A 20,049-nucleotide genomic window follows, 5' to 3' on the forward strand; every position below is an offset into this window, starting at 1 on the left:
TTTTTATGTTGGAACATGGTGTTAGTAATGACCAGTCCATGTCCTGAGCAGAAATCCAACAGATATTTGCCATTATTATTAGCTTTGCTCTTTTCTCCAAATTTTCCCAAAATATTTTTGTATGTCTCACAATTATTTCCTACTCTGCTATTTAGATCCCCAACAAGGACCAACTTTTCATTTTTCATTGTGTCAGTTGCTTTTTTCTAAAGCCTCAAAAAATTCCTCCACTTCTACCTTAGTAGAACCTTCTGTGGGACCATAGGCACAAATAAGTCTCATTGTCCAGTTCCCCATTCTCATATTTGCCCACATTACTCTACTTGAGACTGCCTGCCATTCAAGAAGATTAGCCTCGTATTTTGTGTTGAATACTATGGCTACTCCTTCTTTTCCTTGATTGTCATTGCCTGAATATAACATTTTGTATTTATTGCTCAGAAAGAGCTCACCAGTTTTGGTCTCTTTTGTTTCAGTCACCCCTATTATGTCGATCTGGTACATATCTAATTCCTCAGCTAGCTCCATTTCTTTGCCATTCAGGCTTCTTACATTGATAGTACCGATCTTTAACTCTGGTGATGTTGAGTTGGGGTTTATTTTCAGATTTGTTCCAGTAGCTGACTTTTCGCTGTTCGCCCTGGTTCCGTGGCGAAAACAACGGGGGCCTTGTTTAACCGGGCGACGCCCCAGCCGGCATGAAATTTTGTCATGTTGTACCATCATTCTATATTTTGGTTTAACCAATAAGAATACAATTTGGTCGGCTAAATCCCAAATTGCCAGCCCATCCTCGTCCGTTCAGTATCCAAGTAGATACCCAACAGGGTGCACCACGAGAAGGTGAGGATTGGACATTAGGTCAGAAGCCTTGGTCGGTTCTCCGCATTCCTTTAAAGGCTATGTGGAGGTCTCCTCTCAGTTATACAGCTTTGACCCTTAAGCACCCCATCTTCAGAATTTGTAATTATTATTTGGTCGTCGGCAAAAAAGGAGAGTGTTTAAGTTCACTGTAGGAGAAAGTTTAATTCCTTGATGTAACTTTTTATTCCATTTTATTATTATTTCATTTAAGTATATATTAAAAAGAGCTGCTGAGAAGGGACATCCCTGTCGGACCCCTTAGTTTATCTCTCTCGTATATGATAGCTCGTGATTTAATCTTATTTGTATTTGATTATTTTCATATATACTTGTGATAGCTTTTAGGATATTATTTGGTATTTGTCTTTCTTTTAATAAGTTTTTTTTAACTTTGTCAAATGCATTTTCAAAATCAATAAATGCAATATGTGTTTCTAAATTGTATTCTCTTCTTTTATCTATTATTAATTTTAGGCAAAAGGCCGGGTCTATACATGATCGTCCTTTTCTAAATCCATTCTGTACTTCTAAAATAAAGTTTTCGGAATATTTCATTAGTTTGCTATTTAAGATTCTGCTATATATTTTGTAACAGGAATTTAGTATACTGATACCTCTATAGTTTTCAGGGTCATCTCTATTACATTTTTTAAAGATAGGAATCACAATTACTTTTTTCCATTCTATTGGGAGGATACCAGTTGAATAAATTTTATTTAAAAATAATAAGAGTCTTTCTTTGAATCTAGTTCCTGCTTATTTATATAGTTCTGAACCTAGTTTATCTTCTCCAAGTGATTTTCCATTTCTTGTTTCTTTCAGGCTGATTTCTAATTCTTCTTTAGTTATTTCTTTTTCATTTTCTTTAATTGTTTGCCAGTTGTCTTTTTTAAAATATTTGTCTGTACACAATTCTGTGTAGTAATTTAGAAATTCTTCTAATTTCATTTCAGTGTTTAATTTTATGTTTTCTTTGGTATCTGCATTTAAGTGTTTCAAAATTTTATATACATTGGCTCTTATTTTATATAAATCATGTTCTAAATTAGAAACAAATTTGTTCCATGATTCTCTATGTCTTTTTCTGACTTCTCTTTTAGCTATGGCTCTTATTCTTTTATATTCTATTTCATCTTCTAATCTTTTACTTTTTTTTTTTGATTATTTCTTTGATTGTATCATCCCAGATCTTCAGTTTTTTCCTTTTATTGAATTTTTTGGTCTTTCCTAAGCTTTCATTTGCTGCTGCATTTAGTGTCGTTTTTATGAACGACATTGTGACCTGCTCATTTAATGCGTATTACTGGTATCACAATATGATTTTGTTGTGCCGCAGCTACAGCAGCATCTGTGCATGAATTAAGACATTTTCATGCAGCATGAAGCCAATTCCACACATCAATCAATCCATACAAGAAGTTCTTCAAGAACATTTCGTGAAAGCCAAAGTGATCAGCCATGTGTTACCCCACTGAATGGCCATCTGATTTACCTGATCTGAACATCCCCTGTGACTTCTGGTTCAGAGGGTTTTTCAAAGATGGGGGTTTATCAGGATTATCCTAATAACTTGCCAGTGCTAAAAGACACCATAATACAGCATGCACACAACATCAGTCTTGACCAGCTGCATTCTACTGTTGAACACACTGTGCAAAGGATGCAGTTTGTAACATACCGGGAAGTGCAGCACACTGAACAGTACAGCCAGTGATTGCATGATGGAAGTGAATAAAAATGTGTTATTTATACTTTTGTCACTTTTCTACTCCTTACACGCACACAGAAAAATCACTATATCTACATTCAGTACATCATACACTGCCCTTGTGGTGAATTTCAGACCTACTTTTTTTTTTCTCTTGGATATCACTTCCGTGTGACACACAACATATTCCTGCAAAGTTTCACAGCATTTGGATCACTGTGTGGTGCTCCACAAAGCCTTAAACAAGGATACTTTTGTAACGAATGTGCTGTCTTCTGTGTTTATTGTAATAAGTGTTATTTATCTTTATATTGTCATATCGTCTTTTATTCTTTATTACTAATTAGCAGTGCGCGCTTTTCCTCTCATAACCTTTCTCACTTACTCTACTGCATATTATGTTTATCCACCTTCCATATTTACTAGTCATATGCCTATGAACACTGGAAAATTTATTTGTAAGACTGAGCCATCCAATATATCAATATTCGGCATAAGACTCAATAAAACGTCGGGTAGATCTCTCTCTCTCACTAGCGTAAATTCCTTCAACAAAGTTTACATAAACAGTCGTGGTTCTTCAGTAATTAAACTGCGATTTTAATGCCCTAGTTGTTTCCCACTCACAAGTCCGATATTTTTAGGAACAGTGCAGTTGCAAATAAACAATCAGACAGCACTCTTTTAATAAATGATTAAAACACATTTATTTACATTAATATGAAGTACACATAAATTAAACAATAGGGAGATTGCTTTCTCTATCCATCTAAAAAATCTTTAGCATAAATTAGAACCCTTTTACTTCGACACTAAGTAATCTCTTTAACTCAAAAACTTATTTTACTTACAAATTCAACTTACTAGACTTCTAGTTTACTTGCAAAGAGGTTAGCTAACTCTCTGTTAAGTTATTTTTACAAAATTGATATCAACTTCTAACATGGCAATTGACTCTCTTATGGACACTTCTTATTACTATTAAACTAATTCTTAATAGTCCATCTATAACATATTATAAGAGGAATTGTACAAAAGTATGGAACTTACAAAGGCTCTGTATCGCACGTTCAGTCAAAAGTCTTGCAAAAAAAGTTCTATGGCAATTCTTTCATCTCAGATCTCATGCTTCCTCAGGAATGTCTGGCATCAGCAGTATCTTGTCGGGAAAATAGCGGACTGTGGACTGCAACCTGCAGTACTTGTACAGCTCCGGCATAAGGTTGTTCTCCCACGGTGAAAAAAAAAACTTCAAGCAAAGCTGCTTTGGGTCTTTTACATCGGCCTTTCTCCTTTGGCTTGGGCTCGCATTAATGCCTAGATGACTGGCTCTTCTTTCTGCCATCTCCAATAGCTCTAAATGCCACCTCCAATAACTGAAACTGCTGCCAACTCTCTCTTTTGACTGCCAAAATGGGTTCCCTCTCTCTTCGGCAACTCGAAGCTCTCTCTCTGGGGGGCAACTGGAAGCCCTTTCTTGACTGCTGAATGGGTTCCTTCTCTCATCGGCAACTGGAAGCCTTCTATGCTCGGCTCTGTCCCTTTTTATTACGCCTTCTCTGAGACCTCGCACAAAGGGTTGTAATCCCCTAAGAATTCGGCATGGCTCTTTCATCTTCTTTTTGGTTCAACCCGCTCTTTGTTCTCCTCTGTGCACTCTTTTGATCGTAAGTTGCTGGCCAGCGGAAAGTTATTTGAACCTTTCAGATCACTCAGGCACTGACTTTGGAGGTGTTTACGTGCAGAGCTTGTGAGCACTTTCTCTTACACACAAAATTCATAAACAACCTTTCTTATGCCCTCATAGAGAGTTATTACACAACATTCCGGTGGCAAAACATTGCCTTTCTTTTTGACATTCTAAAATATTCTTGTTAAAGGAGTAAATACAGTTAATTTCCAAAGGGTTATTAACAAAAATATTTAGCACAAAATATACAGAGACAAACACGGTTATTTTTACAACATTCTCATGGGACTTGACCTCTGTAAAAATCGATGTAAAGTGCTTTGGTATTTTTAAGCTACATCGAATTTTACACTTTAATTTTGTTCATCCTCTTATTACCCAGGTGTGTCAAACATCTTTTCTTTTTTAAATATTGATGTTGTTGATGTGCCACTTGCATACATGCATTATAAATTTAACTACTTAATCATAGATGGCGACTTATACATATCATATTAGGCTATTTATTTAATAGGACATTGATATACAATCTATGAATTCATATTATACAATTAATTTAATAAACTGAAATTATTGAAATTAGTTTTTTTCATCAGAATACCAATATTTTTCAACATCCAAGGTGTATCACCTGAAACCAACCCTCAAGTGTGTCAGTGCTGACACGTGTGTCATAGGTTCGCCATCACTGCTCTATTATTATTCACTTTTCTTTGGATCCTAATGGACATAATTCTGGAGCAACGGTGACAATTTTTGCAAGGTACTATAGTTGTTTTGATAATCAAAAATGTGATTTGTTTCTTGTTATATTACTCATTTCATGTTGAACTGCAGTTCAGTATACTTCTACACTTAAAAAAGTGACAGCCAGTTAAAAAAAAAAATAGCAATGAAATTCAGTGTGATTACAGAGCACTCATATCACAAGAAAGTGCAACTTCAGGGATCAGATGGTTTGCAATTTTGAAGGATACTTCAAGGTTTCACAATTAAAATAGCATACTGAATATATATATTATTTAATATATTGAATATATTATTAAGTATTATACCTAGCCTACTAAAATAGAAAACATCTAAATTGGTGTATAAACTTTGCATACTCACCAGTAGTTGGCTCTATTTCGTTTATTGGCTCTCCAACTAACGTAGCAAGAACTGTAGACTTTCCAGAACCAGACAAACCCAAACACAGTACTTCATACTGGTCTCTTACAACCACTACTGGCTTATAACAATGCAACCACTGCCAGCACTATTCAAATAAAAATCACTGAGTTGGGTAACTATCAATCTTGATCCTCAGTAGAAAACATCAGTTTAAATAAGCACATTGCTTGATAATTATAGTTCTCAGTTACAATCATAAATACAGTTTAGTGGTCAAATTATGAAATCAAACTCAATATGCAGAAAAATATCAATGGTACCAAGCTCTAGTGATATGTAATTTTTTGCTCCACATTTGTAGTGTCTATGTATATTAACTATTATGTAATGGTTTACAATATCACACTGAAGCCTGGTTCATATTTTAATAGTTTAGTGGTTTTTGTTTATATTGCCAACAATAGCCTCCTTTTCTTTAGTACTACCATAAGTAACCAATGTCTGTCACTGATTCCACATTATGTGCAGAATACAAAATTGTAACTGACTGCAACAATGCATTGTGAATGCTGGTGTCCTATTCAATATACTTTCAGTAGCTCGAGATTGATCAAAAGTGAAATTTAGTCATTACAGGAAATGGGTCTAAGTTGCTCCTCATGTGCAATAATTATTGTTGCCCAATTACATGAAGTAAACAAAACAGCAATGAGAGTTGTTTTCCAGAAAAGAAAAGAGATAAGTTTTGCACGTGAGAAAATATGACAGTAGTGTTAAGTGAGCTGAAAAAAAGAGCAAACAAGTCAAGAATATAAGTGTTACCATGTTACAGGATTGAGCTGATGTGGAAAGCTGTGGTTGAACACATGGAGTTGAACAATATGTTGAATGTATAAGGGTTGTTTTTGGTGGTTGAAAGGTACTTGCAGGTTGGAATACATTTGAATGAGTTTGATGTTAGGTGCTTGGAGAAACAGCTGTTGAATTAACACAATTTTAATGATCTGCCATTTCCCCTTGGAAATGGCAGAACTAGTATGGTTAAGGGAAAAAAAAAAAGTGAAAACTGTAGAATAATGGGGAACTTGTTTCAAGAATTAACTCCAGATCCCTATTTGAATGGGTCATGTTTAAAGAATTACCAGAATACTCAGATTGGTAGTTTGTTATCATGCAGATATATATACTAATGCCAGAAGCATCAGGAATAAAGCCAAGGAGTTCTTAGCATTAGTAGATGTAATAGGATCAAAAATTATTGACAAAGTGAGGCCTCATGGTTGCTTTTGGCATTTCTAGAGCATTTGATTAGGTCTTGCATAGAGGCTTAATTCAGCACAATGCAATCCTATGACCTACTTTATATCCTTTTCAAATGGGTCACTAGCTTTCTCTCTGACTGTTGAACATGTTATGGTAGATGATTTTTCTTCCTTAGATTTCCCTACTGATGCAGGAGTACCTTAATGGTCTGTATTCTCATTCACTCTTTTCCTGCTGTACATAAATGATCTTCTCTGTCACTTTCGATCATATCCATAGCTTTGCTGATGACAGCAAACAGTTTGACAATCAATGTTCTAAACTCATCTTCTTGCTATACTTCAGTAGGGTTAGGAAAACCTTGTGAACATCAACACTATTTCTCTCCTTGAATTGACACCTCCAGCCTTTCTCTGGACACAGCACATCTTCAGCCTCCAAGAAACTTGTTGTACTTTTCTGCTCACCCATACAACTTCTAACACTGTAGAAGAACTCTGGGTAATAAAGAATTACCATTTTACACACAAAATGGTATTCCATATTGCTCGAAGTTCCTCTATAAATCACAAATCTGTCTATCTATGAATATCATTCACGCATTTGGAATTGTGCATCCAAACCAAAGGCTGCTCAATGCTATACAGAAGCAATCCAATTAATCAATGACTCCGATTCACTTAAATCGCTCCTTTATAAACATTCAGTTTCATTCCTATTCTCTTCTTCAGGTACATTTATGATCTATATTCTACAGAACTGGCCATATATCATTCCTCTTCTTCCAAGACTAATAAAGCAGCTAATCAGTCAACATCTACATACCGATTGTCCATGTCCAAATTTACTAAATCAGCTACTCTCTTCCTCCATCTCATCTAACTTCTGCTCTTTGGAACAACTTTTCTCACTTATTCACTGTCTTCCCCAAAAAACCACAACCTTCAGCTGTTCAAGAGATATCAACAATTTCTTCTTTACCCACATACACAGCACTGATGTTGATGTACCATGTCATGTGACCTTTCATGTGTGTACGTCTAATAAAAAAAATTGCAGCTGACAAAGGAAAATATCATTACACGAATAGAATGCAATGGATTTCCAGGACAGAGAAGATAGAAAGGATGAGGAATTGTTGCTGGCATAACGGAGGAGCTAAATCTAACCAGAGTAAAAATCTCCAATAGTGGTAGATGCATAAATACAATCAATGGGTTTGAAGCTGTTTGGTATAAGACAGAAGTTAACAGGACAACATACATAACTGGGTATCCATTGCTACAGACCAGAATCATCTGAAAAGGAGTGTGAACTAAATACACAGGTAAATCTTAACCCTTTGCACTCAATGCCCATGTGTAACAGATTAGTTCTACAGGTCTGATGTCTCTGTAAAATGAGAGATTGGTACTGACTGCTAGATTGGCTGCATCATGTCTATGTCATGGACTCGAATGGCATCTTCCAGATGAGGCATGCAAATTGTCTGTAACACATAGGCCATCTGAGAGATGACATTTCTTTTACTGTGGCACTAACAAAGAGGCAGGCAATTTTTAAAGAAATATTTCTATTTCTGGTTTATTGGTGCCAGAGAGAATGATTTATACATCTGATACAAAGGAAAATTTAAAAAGTATACAAAGATATTTTTCCTTCTTTGATGGTGAAACCTTGGCCAAGCTGACAGGAATGCACAGTGAAGTAACAACCCAAGCTAAGCCGCAATTCTCCATTGTCATCCCAGAGATTGCAATCCAGCTGTAGGGCATGCAATCGGTCAGAGACATGCAATCTTGGAGGATGCTTTGGAATGTCATCCCTACAATGCTGAACAAGCATTGTAGGGATGATGATGCGATGCAATGCTGAACATGCACAAAGGGTGAAGAATACGATGAGGACTAACATTATGGGCAATTTCAACTACTGGAATAGACTGGAAGGAAGAGATGCATGCACGACAAGGATTGATGGAATTACTGAAGAATAATTCTATCAATAATGTTTGATCACATGCTGTGATAGAAGGAACTCTTGGTACAAGAGCATTGGCTCTATTGATAGTGTCTGATAATCAGTGTATAAATGAGATGACAGTAATGCCTCCAATGAGATTAATTATGCCTTTTTGACATGGGAGGCAAGAGGGCATATGAGAACTAGGAAAAGATCAATGCGAAATTATAAGGAGGGTGATTGAAACAGCCTGATTCAAACAATGCAGTAGGAGTGGATAGGATATCAGCAAAGGAACTGAAGGAACGAGGAAAGTGCTGAAGGGGGGGGGGGGTAGCAATGCCTCTGACCTGGATGTTCAACTTTAGTCTCAGCATAAACATGATGAATGGAACTAGGATTGAACCAACAAATTATAGACCAATCTGTATCTCTGCTGTCTTTCAAAGTACTGGAAAGACTGATTAGGAATTGCATCCAAAGGCGCATAAAATAGCACTATGACTATACAAAAGCAGTAGAGTTTGGATACAAGTAGATCCTTACTTTTGTCTGCAACTCCTGCTTAATGATGCTATTCATCCATCTAACTGCTACCTGATTTATCCTTCTGAGTATAGTCTGATACTGCTTTCTTCAAACACTCCTTGACCACCTCCCATGAATGACCAACATGACCAAATTCTTATGCCATTACACTGCTTAAAGATAACTCCTCAGCTTGTCATAATCACCTGCTTTGTAGTTCCACATATATTCCTTCTTAACAGAAAATTCTGTATGTCTGGTAATCTCCTGGGTCAAGACTACATGATGGCTTTCCCAAAGCAGAGGCAGCATAGCTAAATTGGTTACTGCTAACTTCTCTAATGCTATGACCATATCCACTACTCTTGAATCCTGTGTCTATTCTATTATATACAGTCTGAGGTAATTATCTCTTAGCAGCTGTATAAATTCCATTGCCATTCTTTCCTGTGATCATTCCTATTCCCAATCTATATCCCCATAGTTGAAATCACCAATAATAATTATTTGACTTGCACTCATTGTGTTAATTTGCCACTGCATGCCATTTACAATCTCCCTTATATCCTCCTGGATTATAGCAACAATCAATCATATATTTCATCCTGTTGACTTCTATATCTATGTCCAAATAGCCTCAAATGACTATTCTCTGCATCCTTGTTAAGAGGTTATAAATCATGTTCTATGTCAACTTTTCATCCGATTTCTGCTGGTTCCTATCCTGCGGCTTGGAAATTATCCCATATTCAACCCATTCCTAAGAAAGGCAATAAATCATTCCATCCAATTCTTCAATCTTTTCTAAAGTAATGAAGAAAACCACTGACAGTCAACTTCTATGCTATCTTGAAGAAGTCTCTCATCTAATTGGTGATTTGGCTGTAACAAATATGACCACATTGCCACCAATCGGTGAGAGTGATCATAGGGTCTTAACTTGGGAGGTGGCTAAAGGTGCAGAATTTTCAATTAAGACAGGGTACATGTGGAATTATCGGTTCGGAAAGTATGACAAGCTTAGGAGTTTGATTGGTTCAGTGCCATGGCATGTACAACTGCAAGGACTAGAAGTTGATAGTGCATGGGAGGTAGTTAAGAAGTGCTTGCATGAAGCAATGGCTGACTGTATACCTAGAGTCCGAATAATAAATCAAGTAGGGGTTAAATGGATGAATAACACCATTAAGCTTGAGTTGCAAAAAAAGAAACAACTATGGAGGGAATTTAAGGAGAAGGGTGACCGGCAGGCACATGAACGGTATAAAGCGCAGGCCAGAAGGGTAACGAGTGTGGTAAGAAAAGCAAAAAAGGATTACGAAAGAACATTGGCCATGCAGGCTAAAGAGAATCCTAAACAGTTTTTTAGATATGTAGCAAGTAAAAGGAAAAATGTACATGGCAGATTGATTTTAAAGAATGCCGATGGTAGGGAGGTAACTGAATCAGTTGAGATAGTTGAGTTACTGAGTGAGCACTTTCCAAAAGTATATCATCGAGGTGGTGACATTGCAGAAACGAATAAACCAGTAGATTATACGGGAATTGTGGTTAATGAAGTGGAGGTGAGTAGTCTATTGCATAACCTCAATGTCAATACATCTGTGGGATTGGATGGTATACCAGCTCGTGTTGTACGAGAAGCAGCTAAAGAATTGTCAGTACCCTTGACCATTTTGTTTAATTTGAGTCTCGGGTCTGGGTTAGTCCCGAGCGGGTGGAAAGAGGGGAAAATAGTTCCACTGCATAAAGGTGGTTCCAAGACTGCTGTTGTAAATTACCGACCGATTAGCATATCAGGAATCATTGTCAAGGTCTTAGAGAAAATAGTCAAGAGGAAAATACAAGATTGGATAGAAGAAAATGGGATACTGTATCGGGGACAGCATGGTTTTGTGAAGGGTAGGTCATGCCTCAGTAACTTGCTCACGTATTATAACACAGTGACGGCTGAACTAGATAAGGGTAATGGGTTTACGGTGATTCTACTGGACTTTGCCAAGGCCTTTGACAGGATTCCACATGGAATTCGAATCAGTAAATTGCAGCATATGGGAATGGACATAGGGGTGGTGAGATGGATAGGAGGGTGGTTGACGGAGAGATATCAGAGAGTGGTTTACTCGGGAGTAGAGTCCACAAGACGGCCTGTGACTAGTGGTGTGCCACAAGGATCTGTTCTTGGACCACTGCTGTTTAATTTGTTCATAAATGATATAGGAAATGATCTGAGAGGAACAGTTCATTTGTTTGCAGATGATGCGAAGTTGGGTAGGGCAATAGTGAATGCAGATGACGTCAAAATTTTGCAGGATGATTTGGATAGATTGGAGGTCTGGGCTAAGGAGAATGGATGTCAGTTTAATGTGGCAAAATGTAAGGTTATGCATTTTGGGGTGAAAAGACTGGCATCAGTTTACCGCATTGGTGGAACCGTGCTCCAAGAAATTGATGAGGCACGAGATTTAGGAGTGTTGGTAGATAAGGAATTGAAATTTAGGGGACACATTGCAAAAGTGACCAAAACAGCTCATCAAATCACTTGGTTGCTGAAGAATATGTTGACAAGCAGAGACAAGCAGGTTATTGTTCCTCTGTATCGAGCCTTGATAAGACCCCATCTAGACTACTGTGCTCAGATTTGGTCACCTAGGTTTCTTCTTGATGGGGAGGAGGTGGAGAGGATCCAGAGGCGAGTGACCAAGATGATAGCAGGTCTGTGGAATGAACCGTATGAGAACAGGTTGAGGATTTGTGGGTTGCAAAAATTGGTTGATAGGCGGAGAAGGGGAGATATGATTGAGACATTCAAATTACTGAAGGGTTTCTATAAAATTAATTCAGAAGATATTTTTGAGAACAGGGCTGGTTGTGGGAGGACTAGGGGACATCCATGGAAACTGGGCAAAAGTGTGGTTAGTAAAGGTGTTAGAGCTGGGTTCTTTACTTTTAGAGTAGTGAATGAGTGGAATGCGCTCCCTGAGTCTGTGGTGGATGCTGTGACAGTGAATGAGTTTAAGGCGAGGTATGATAGATACTGTATGAATGTCAAATAGTTGTGATGAATATGATTTGGGGCCTCCCTCGATGAGTCTAATGACTCCCTGGAGTTGCCCGTAATAATAGTAATAATTGTTTATTATTTTCTTATTTATTTTATTTATTATTAGATTCTATCACTGTCAATCAGTGGAGGGGGTGGACCTCTTGCTTATGCCATCCAACTTTGGGCAATTCCATGAATCATACATAATTGCTCTTGATATATCTAAGGCATTTAATTGAGTTTTTCACAAAGGCCTAATGAGTCATCTAGCATCATACAATCTTTCTTCTCATTTCTGCAACTGAGTTGTTTGTTTCTGTCTGGTAACACTTTTTTATGTGATGGCAGATGAATTTTATCCTCTAACTTTGTAGCTAATACCATCATTCCACAGGAGACTATTGTTCCATCTATTTTCCCTTCCATCAAATGTAAGGGTATAGAAGGTAGGTCCTGTCTCAGTAATTTATTCACTTATAATAAGGTAACAGCAGAACTGGATAAAGGAAATCTCTGGCCCATGATAATGCTGGACTTTGCAAAGGCATGTGACAGAATACCGTATGGAAAACTATAAATTGGAGCAAATGGGAATGGATATGAAGCTAGTGGCATGGACAGAGGGGTGGCTGATAGGCAGACATCAGAGGGTGGTATATAGTGGAGTGGAATCAGGACGAGTGAGGGTGACTAGTGGAGTGCCCAGGACTCTGTACTAGGACCACTACTCTTTAATTTCTACATTAATGATATAGCAAAAGATATGAAGGGGGATATTTAGTTGTTGCTGATGATGCAAAACTAGAGAGAGAGGGCGATAGTTGATGAAGGTGATGTAGATATCTTGCAGGATGATTTAATTGGCAGTGTGGACAGAGGACAATGGTTGTCAATTCAATGTTGTGAAATGAAGTAATGCACTTTGGGAGATGAAAAGATTACACACTTTGTATCATACTGATGATACTAGTTTTCGGGAAATTGATGAGGTTAGGGATGATGAGTAGAGATTTAAAATTCAGAGGACATATTACAAGAGTTGACAAAATAACTTAAAGGATTATTTGGATGCTGAAGAACACACAGATATCTAAAGATAGGGAGGTTATTATCCCTCTTTATAAGGCTATAATTCAGTCATATGTTGACTACTGGCAGAGATTTGATCAACAGCGTTTCTTAGGGATCAGGAGGTGGTGGAGAGGTTTCAGAGACGAGTAACCAAGTTTTTAACAGGTCTGTGGAATGTTCCCTATAAGGATAGATTGAGGGGTGTGTGGGTTGCAGAGTTTAGCTCACAGGTGGAGGAGAGGGGATATGATAGAAACTTCTAAGTTACGAAAGGGATTCTATAAGCTCGATAGAGAAGAAATTTTTCATTATATGGGGAGTAACACTTGGAAGTTGTCTAAGTTAAAGAACCTAGTAGACTAGGTTCTTTAACCTGGAGAGTGGTGAATGAGTGGAATGGATTACCAGAGGTGGTTGTGAGCACTCCAACAGTGAATAGGGTTAAGGATATGTATGATAGGTATTGTGTTATTGGATAGAATAGATCTCCTGCAATGAGTCTTTTGAGTTACTCCATGGAGTGCCCATATAAATAATACTATCTTGCACTATATGAATCATCAATTTTCAGAATATCAACTTTCCTAAATTCTGATCTACAAACAATTCTTCAATAAGATTTCAATAACCCTGTTAATTTTGATGCTAGTAAAACTCAATTCTATTTCTCACATATAAAGAACCCTTTTCTTTCATTCTTACTTTTGACAAGATCCAAATCTTTTCACATGCTGGCATTTCTTTTTCTTGGGCTAACATCAATCTCTGATCCATCTTGGTATCAACATCCAAAAAATCACATTTTCTATTTTGTTCAAGCTATTGCTTGACTTCTGAACAGTGAGAACTCTTTACAAATCACAAATGCATCCAATCATTAAACACTTTCTCACATTTGTGGTGGTTATCCTTAGAGCTTCCTAAAAGTACTTGATGCATTACAGAAAGAAGTAATTAGGTTAATTAATCACCCTCTTTCTCACCAATTCACTCCACTCTCTTTCACCCAGACATTCAGTTTCTGTAGCTTGCATTTACTACAAATATTTTTATAGTCATTGTTCATTGAATTATTTCTCCACTGCCCTCTAAATCTCTAAAATATGTGCTGCAGCTATTCGACACTAATTCCCAGTTCAATTCCACAAAGAACAAACTGTTTGTCCTCTTCATTCGTTCTTTCTGCTGTTGTCTTTGGAAGCTTTCCCATCATATGTTCTAAGTTCTAGATCGCGCAATTCAGAGTATACCACAGTATACCAGTATCGTTTAGGTTTGAACACTAGCAGCAAGACAGAAGTCCTACCCGGCATCCTCTATGAGTGCAATGATTGAGGGCCATTTTCTGCTAAAGGTCTCAAGAGGATCATCTCCTGCATTTTGCATAAGATTGACAACCATATTTATTTAAATTCAGAAAATGTTGTAGTGCCAGATAAAAATATGACAGACTGTTCCTAGAATATGCAACAGCACTAAACATTCTCCAAACTTAAATATGGCTGTTTCACCTAATCTAAAATCAGGGAGGCAATCATCTTAAGATCTTCAGTGGAATAAAGTAAGAGCCTAAATCTCTTCCTCACCAGTGACCCTTCCAAATACACAGTAAATGCAGTGGGCCCTTTAGGTAATTCTGACCACAATCTAGTGCTTGTCTCCTCACTGATGCAACAACAATTACAAAGTAATTGGTCATAACTTTTGTCCAACACTATCATACCCAGATGGCACTATTGCATCATCACCCACAGAAAAAAAAAAAAAAACCCTCCTGGTTTCACATTTTGCCTCCAAGGCACACATAGCTGGCAATGGTAAATGCCCCCAACCATTCCAGATGCCCAAAACACAATGTCCCCTATATCCTTTTGCCCAGAAAGAGATCAGAAAAATATTGTCCAAATTAGGCACAAAAAGTCTTCTGGCCCTCTATAAATATTTCCATGACAAACGTTCGTATGAAATAACATCAATAATTCTCTCACACAGTGTTAAGTCCATTGGAACATGTGCAGCTGCCACCTAACATCCCTTCACAGTACACCTTGAAACCCACAGAACAAATTTGTTTTCCCTTCTGCTTCATCCCTGCTACTACTGTATTATGGAACAGTCTTCCCACTTATGTGTTTCCCAAGGAATACATTATACAGGCTTTTAAATTAAATGTAAACAAGTTTCTCCTTTTCCAATCCACTATCCAATACATAGTACTAATGTACTATAGGTTGATTAAACAACCTCTCATGCATGGGCTAAACATAAAAACCTATCATCACATCCATAGAGTATGCCAGCTAGGACTTTACAATCATGTTTTGTTACACTCAGCCTTTGTTTGCCTAAATGTTGCTGTGCCGACGCACAGATAAATTTGATATAATTTGTGCCCAGGAAGATGCCTGGTGACCAAGGCAAAATATTTTATTAGCTAAATACAGTCCCTAGGTGTGCTTTTTCCTCTAAACTACATGGAGATATCATATACTCAAGGATTCACCACGGGAGGGTGCTCCACACCACACAACCCAACACCTGCATGATAAAATCCACTCTACACATTACATATTCCATTCAATGTCCTTTTTCACCTCACCTGACCAGAGTATCTTTCAATATTACTATTCCTTTCCACAGGTCTCTAAAAAATTGTTATGTAAAGAATTTCAAAGACAAGAAATGAGCTTTCAAATGTATGTGACATTTTCTATGACAACTTGTGCTACTTCAAAACATTGGTTTAAATTATTTCTGTATGATACCTGGACATCACGTCCTGCTGTTTGTGCCCATTAATGAGAAATCACATTAAGACTAATTTAGCAAACTGTAGATGAATTTAGTGTCATGTTATTTGTACAATCATACTACTTTTAACTGTAAAGGGTGTAATTTTGAGAAATTGTTTAAATATGTTTCAGCTTGTTAACTAAAAAGGGAAAAAAAGTTTTAATTCTATTGACTGTAAACTGTTTCACTGTCAGTGTTCTGTTTCAAATTGCACTATACCTATTTACTACTGCTGATTTCTTTATTTCAGTGCTACTTTGAACATCAAATGAGATTTATCCCACTTGCTTTGTCTACATGTAAGTAAATAAATAAATCTTCATATCTTCACCTTTTGACCTCTAAAGGAATAAATACATTATGTTCCATTAATAGGTTATCGAAAACAAATACACTTTGCAGAATATCATAACACAAACAACATTATAATACTAAAGAGAAGGTAATGTTAGCTAAAAACTGAATAAAAAAAAAAAAGAAAATGGAAAGAAAGAAAATTTAAGAAATACTTGAAAGATTCAGATGTAAATATATATATATATATGATAAATACATATAATTCACATCAATTCACACTCTGTTTTGATCAAAATCAAAACAGAATGTGATTCTTAATAAGAATTAAAGGTATTAAAATAAAATAATAAAAGTACTTATAATAAAACAAACATATATTAAAAAAGTCAAAATACATTATTCACCATGACATACGATCTTAAATTAATAACTCTTCTAGTAGGTCAACTCGTAGCAGTTGGTCTAAACAATAGTGAATCTAATTCCAAGTTTAGTGTTTCGGGAGAAGTTTATTATTATTACATGACACCTCCAGGGAGTCCAAAGACTCATCGTGGGAGGGCACACACTACTCTACTTCGCTAAATACATCTAATCCTCTGCACTGCTATTTAATTCTCCAACTATGACACTACTACCATCAATGCCATCTATTGCCCATCACCAACAACAGTAATTTTTGTCTGTAAATTGCGTGTGTTCTGAAGGCCGATTTGTCTGTATGAGGGATGAAAAACCCTGCTACCAGCGTATGAGATCAGCTAACTCACCTTCAACTGTTTTTTCTGTTTTCAACTGCTTGGTTTATTCCTAGTTTACATGACTTGGTGAATGTTAATCATTATTCAGGACCTCCATAGTTAAAAAAAAATTCATTGTGAGATGCACATCTCACAAAGTCTATCATACTATTCCTTAAACTCATTCACTGTCTGCACATTCACCATCATATCAAGCAATGCATTCCATGGTTCAACCATCGTTCATGTAAAAAAGTCACTTCTAATGCTATTACTCACCACCTGCTTTTGAACTTCTAGGGATGACTTCATTTTGTTCCTTCCTCTGGAAGGAACAAAATGTGCTGACAAACAAGGACCTTGTCAATAATTTTGACGTGATGATCTTTCCCAAACAGAGCTAGCATACTCTGCTGTCGAAAAGCAGAGGTGAGCAGTACTTGTGGATTTGCACCCCACCAAGATTATGTTAATCGGCACAGAATATTATTACATGTTTGAGTTTTAGCTGCTGTCTTTTCTATGTGTCACTTATAATTTAAGGTTCTATCTAGTGTAACACCTAGGTAAGCTGGATTTGAATAATTGACTAATTTCACACCATTCCATTCTATATTCAACTCTCTCCTCACCTCATTATTGTTGAGATGGAAAAGACACATTTGGGTTTTACTGGGATTGGTTTTTGTTGGTTTTCTTTATAGTAAACTGTAATGGTTTCTAGATTTTGTGTGAGCTGCTTCTCAATGTCATCAAAGGATTCTGCTTGATAAGCTATTGCACGGTCATCTGCATATAAGAAGGTTCTTGACCATGGGTTTATAGGTTGGTCATTAGTATATATAATGAAGAGGAGGGGAGAAAGCACACTTCCCTGAGGTAGACCATTTTTCTGGATATGCCATTTGCTCTTTTCTCCTTGAAAATCAATAAAGAATCTCCTACTGAACTGTAGCGATCTAAATATTTCCAGTAGCCAGTAGCTGTTAGTGGAAGCATGATGTAAATTTTGACTAAGCTTTCTAAGATTTAGTGTGTCATATGCCGCTGTCAAATAATCTATAAATACAGCTCCTGTTGCTAACCCTCTTTCAAAGCCGTCCTCAATAAATAGTTTTAAGTTTAATATTTGTGTAGTGCATGATCTTCCTGGTCTAAATCCTGCCTGTTCTTTTATCACCTCTTTCTCTATTTCTGGATTTAGTCTGTTCAAGATTAACCTCTCATACAGCTTCAGTGTTGTGCATAGGAGAGCTATAGGCCTGTAGTTCTTTGGATCCTCAGCCGGTTTACCCAGTTTCAAGATAGGTATTACTTTTGTTTGCCTCCATATGCTGGGTATTTTAGCAATTTGCAACAAAAGTTTAAAAATTCTAACAACCACTCTGTTCCTTTTCTCCCAGATTCCTTAGTATCTCGTTTCTGATATCATCTATATCGGCAGCGTTTTCTGGTTTTAAGGCTTTTAGGGCATTTTCTAGGTCCTCTTTAGTAAATGGTGCTTCGAAGAGATTATTTTCTGAATCCCTAACTTTTTTAATATAATCTTTAGGTATTTTTCCTTCGGTACTTAGTTTACCATTCAGAGATAGCCGAGCTGCAATTTGGTTTGCATTTATATTAACTTCAGTTGCTGTTGTTGTGGGTTACCAGATAATTTTTTGAGTAAGAGCCAGGCTTTCCTGCTACTATGTTTCATATCTAAGCTTTTAATTTTCTCTGCCCATTGTCGACTTTTTTTTTTTCAGACAGTGCTGTTATAAGTTCCTCTCCTGTGTCAATTGCTTCTGATGAAAATGGATCTTTATCATATAGGTCACAATATCTTTCATATATTTCCATGTTCTGTTCTGTAAAACCTGGAATATAATATGTTCTACAACCTCTTGGGATATGTCTGATAGCAGACCTTCTAATAGCTTTAATGAACTTTCTATAATTTTCTAGTATGGGTGATATGTTGGACAGGTTTATGTCTAATTCTCTTGAGAACTGTTCCCAGTTAGCTTTTTTAAAATTAGCGTCTTTTAAGTGGGATCCCCTTAAGTTGGACTGGTGGAAAACTTGCAGCATTATTGGTCTATGTTGTGAACTTGGGATTGGTGCAAGTACTTGTTTAGTGCACAGATTAGCTTCTATTACTGACAAATCATTTTGTACACTGATGATATCAAACTAAACAAAAAATCATCCAAAGAAATACACTCATTGCACAATACAATCTGAACCTTCAGTGAAAACATCAGTATGGAATTTCGACATGATAAGTGAAGAACACTTGTTCATGAAAGTACATATGAAGCCTTGTGTAAAGACAATAATACCTAGTAATTCTCGAAGAAGATTACATTTTGTATATTAACTTAAAAAGAAAACAGTCTTTGAACACCTGAAAAGAGCTAGAAAAGTTTTAAAGCCAAAGCTCAATGCAGGCAATGCTGTAACATACAAGCCACTAATGTTATTAGATATATGGTAAAAATAACAGACTAGACACAAATCAATTTGCATGCATTTGATCATAAAACTATATTAATTACAATGTAGATCAATTATTCCTGTCCATGAAAAATGGAAGGTGTGGACTTTTTACAAGTCAAGCAAACAGTAGAATTAAAAAACAGTGTGTTAAATGATTATATCAAGAAAAGTATCAGAAGTTCAAAAGAAAAGGTAGTTCAGTAAAGTCAAAAATGCAGTAACAGGTAGTAATAACTAAGAAGTGAGCAGTCACGAAGTATTCCCAAACAACTATAACCTGCAACTCAAAAATATCAATAAACTTCTACTTTCCAGCCCTCGCTTGTACCCCACACATGGCACTGACATGCTTATATTCTTCTACATCTTACATCTTGTGTGTGGGATTGATAAAAGAGTAAAATAAATGGCAAAAAATATCAAAACTTGAAAAATAAAGTACATTATAGTCATTACCTGAAGGGCACTAAAGGTGACAGTCACTTGATCTGGC

At 36.6% G+C, this 20,049-nt stretch overlaps 1 protein-coding gene across 2 annotated transcripts in view; it reads right to left on the bottom strand.

Annotated features, from left to right (window-relative positions):
- The window catches only part of LOC150100637 (ADP-ribosylation factor-like protein 15), a 98,863-nt gene that overhangs the window by 71,437 nt on the left and 7,377 nt on the right, over window positions 1–20,049 (bottom strand). For both annotated transcript variants that reach the window (XM_090401484.1, XM_090401485.1), the window contains exon 2: window positions 5,373–5,520. In XM_090401484.1, coding sequence (XP_090257610.1) covers window positions 5,373–5,520 — 148 coding nt within the window. The remainder of the gene's footprint in view (window positions 1–5,372; window positions 5,521–20,049) is intronic.

The sequence above is a fragment of the Typopeltis vanoorti genome, chromosome 12 (genome assembly GCF_054136105.1).
Source record: "Typopeltis vanoorti isolate ZY-2024b chromosome 12, IOZ_Tvanoo_1.0, whole genome shotgun sequence".
Taxonomy (NCBI): domain Eukaryota; kingdom Metazoa; phylum Arthropoda; class Arachnida; order Uropygi; family Thelyphonidae; genus Typopeltis; species Typopeltis vanoorti.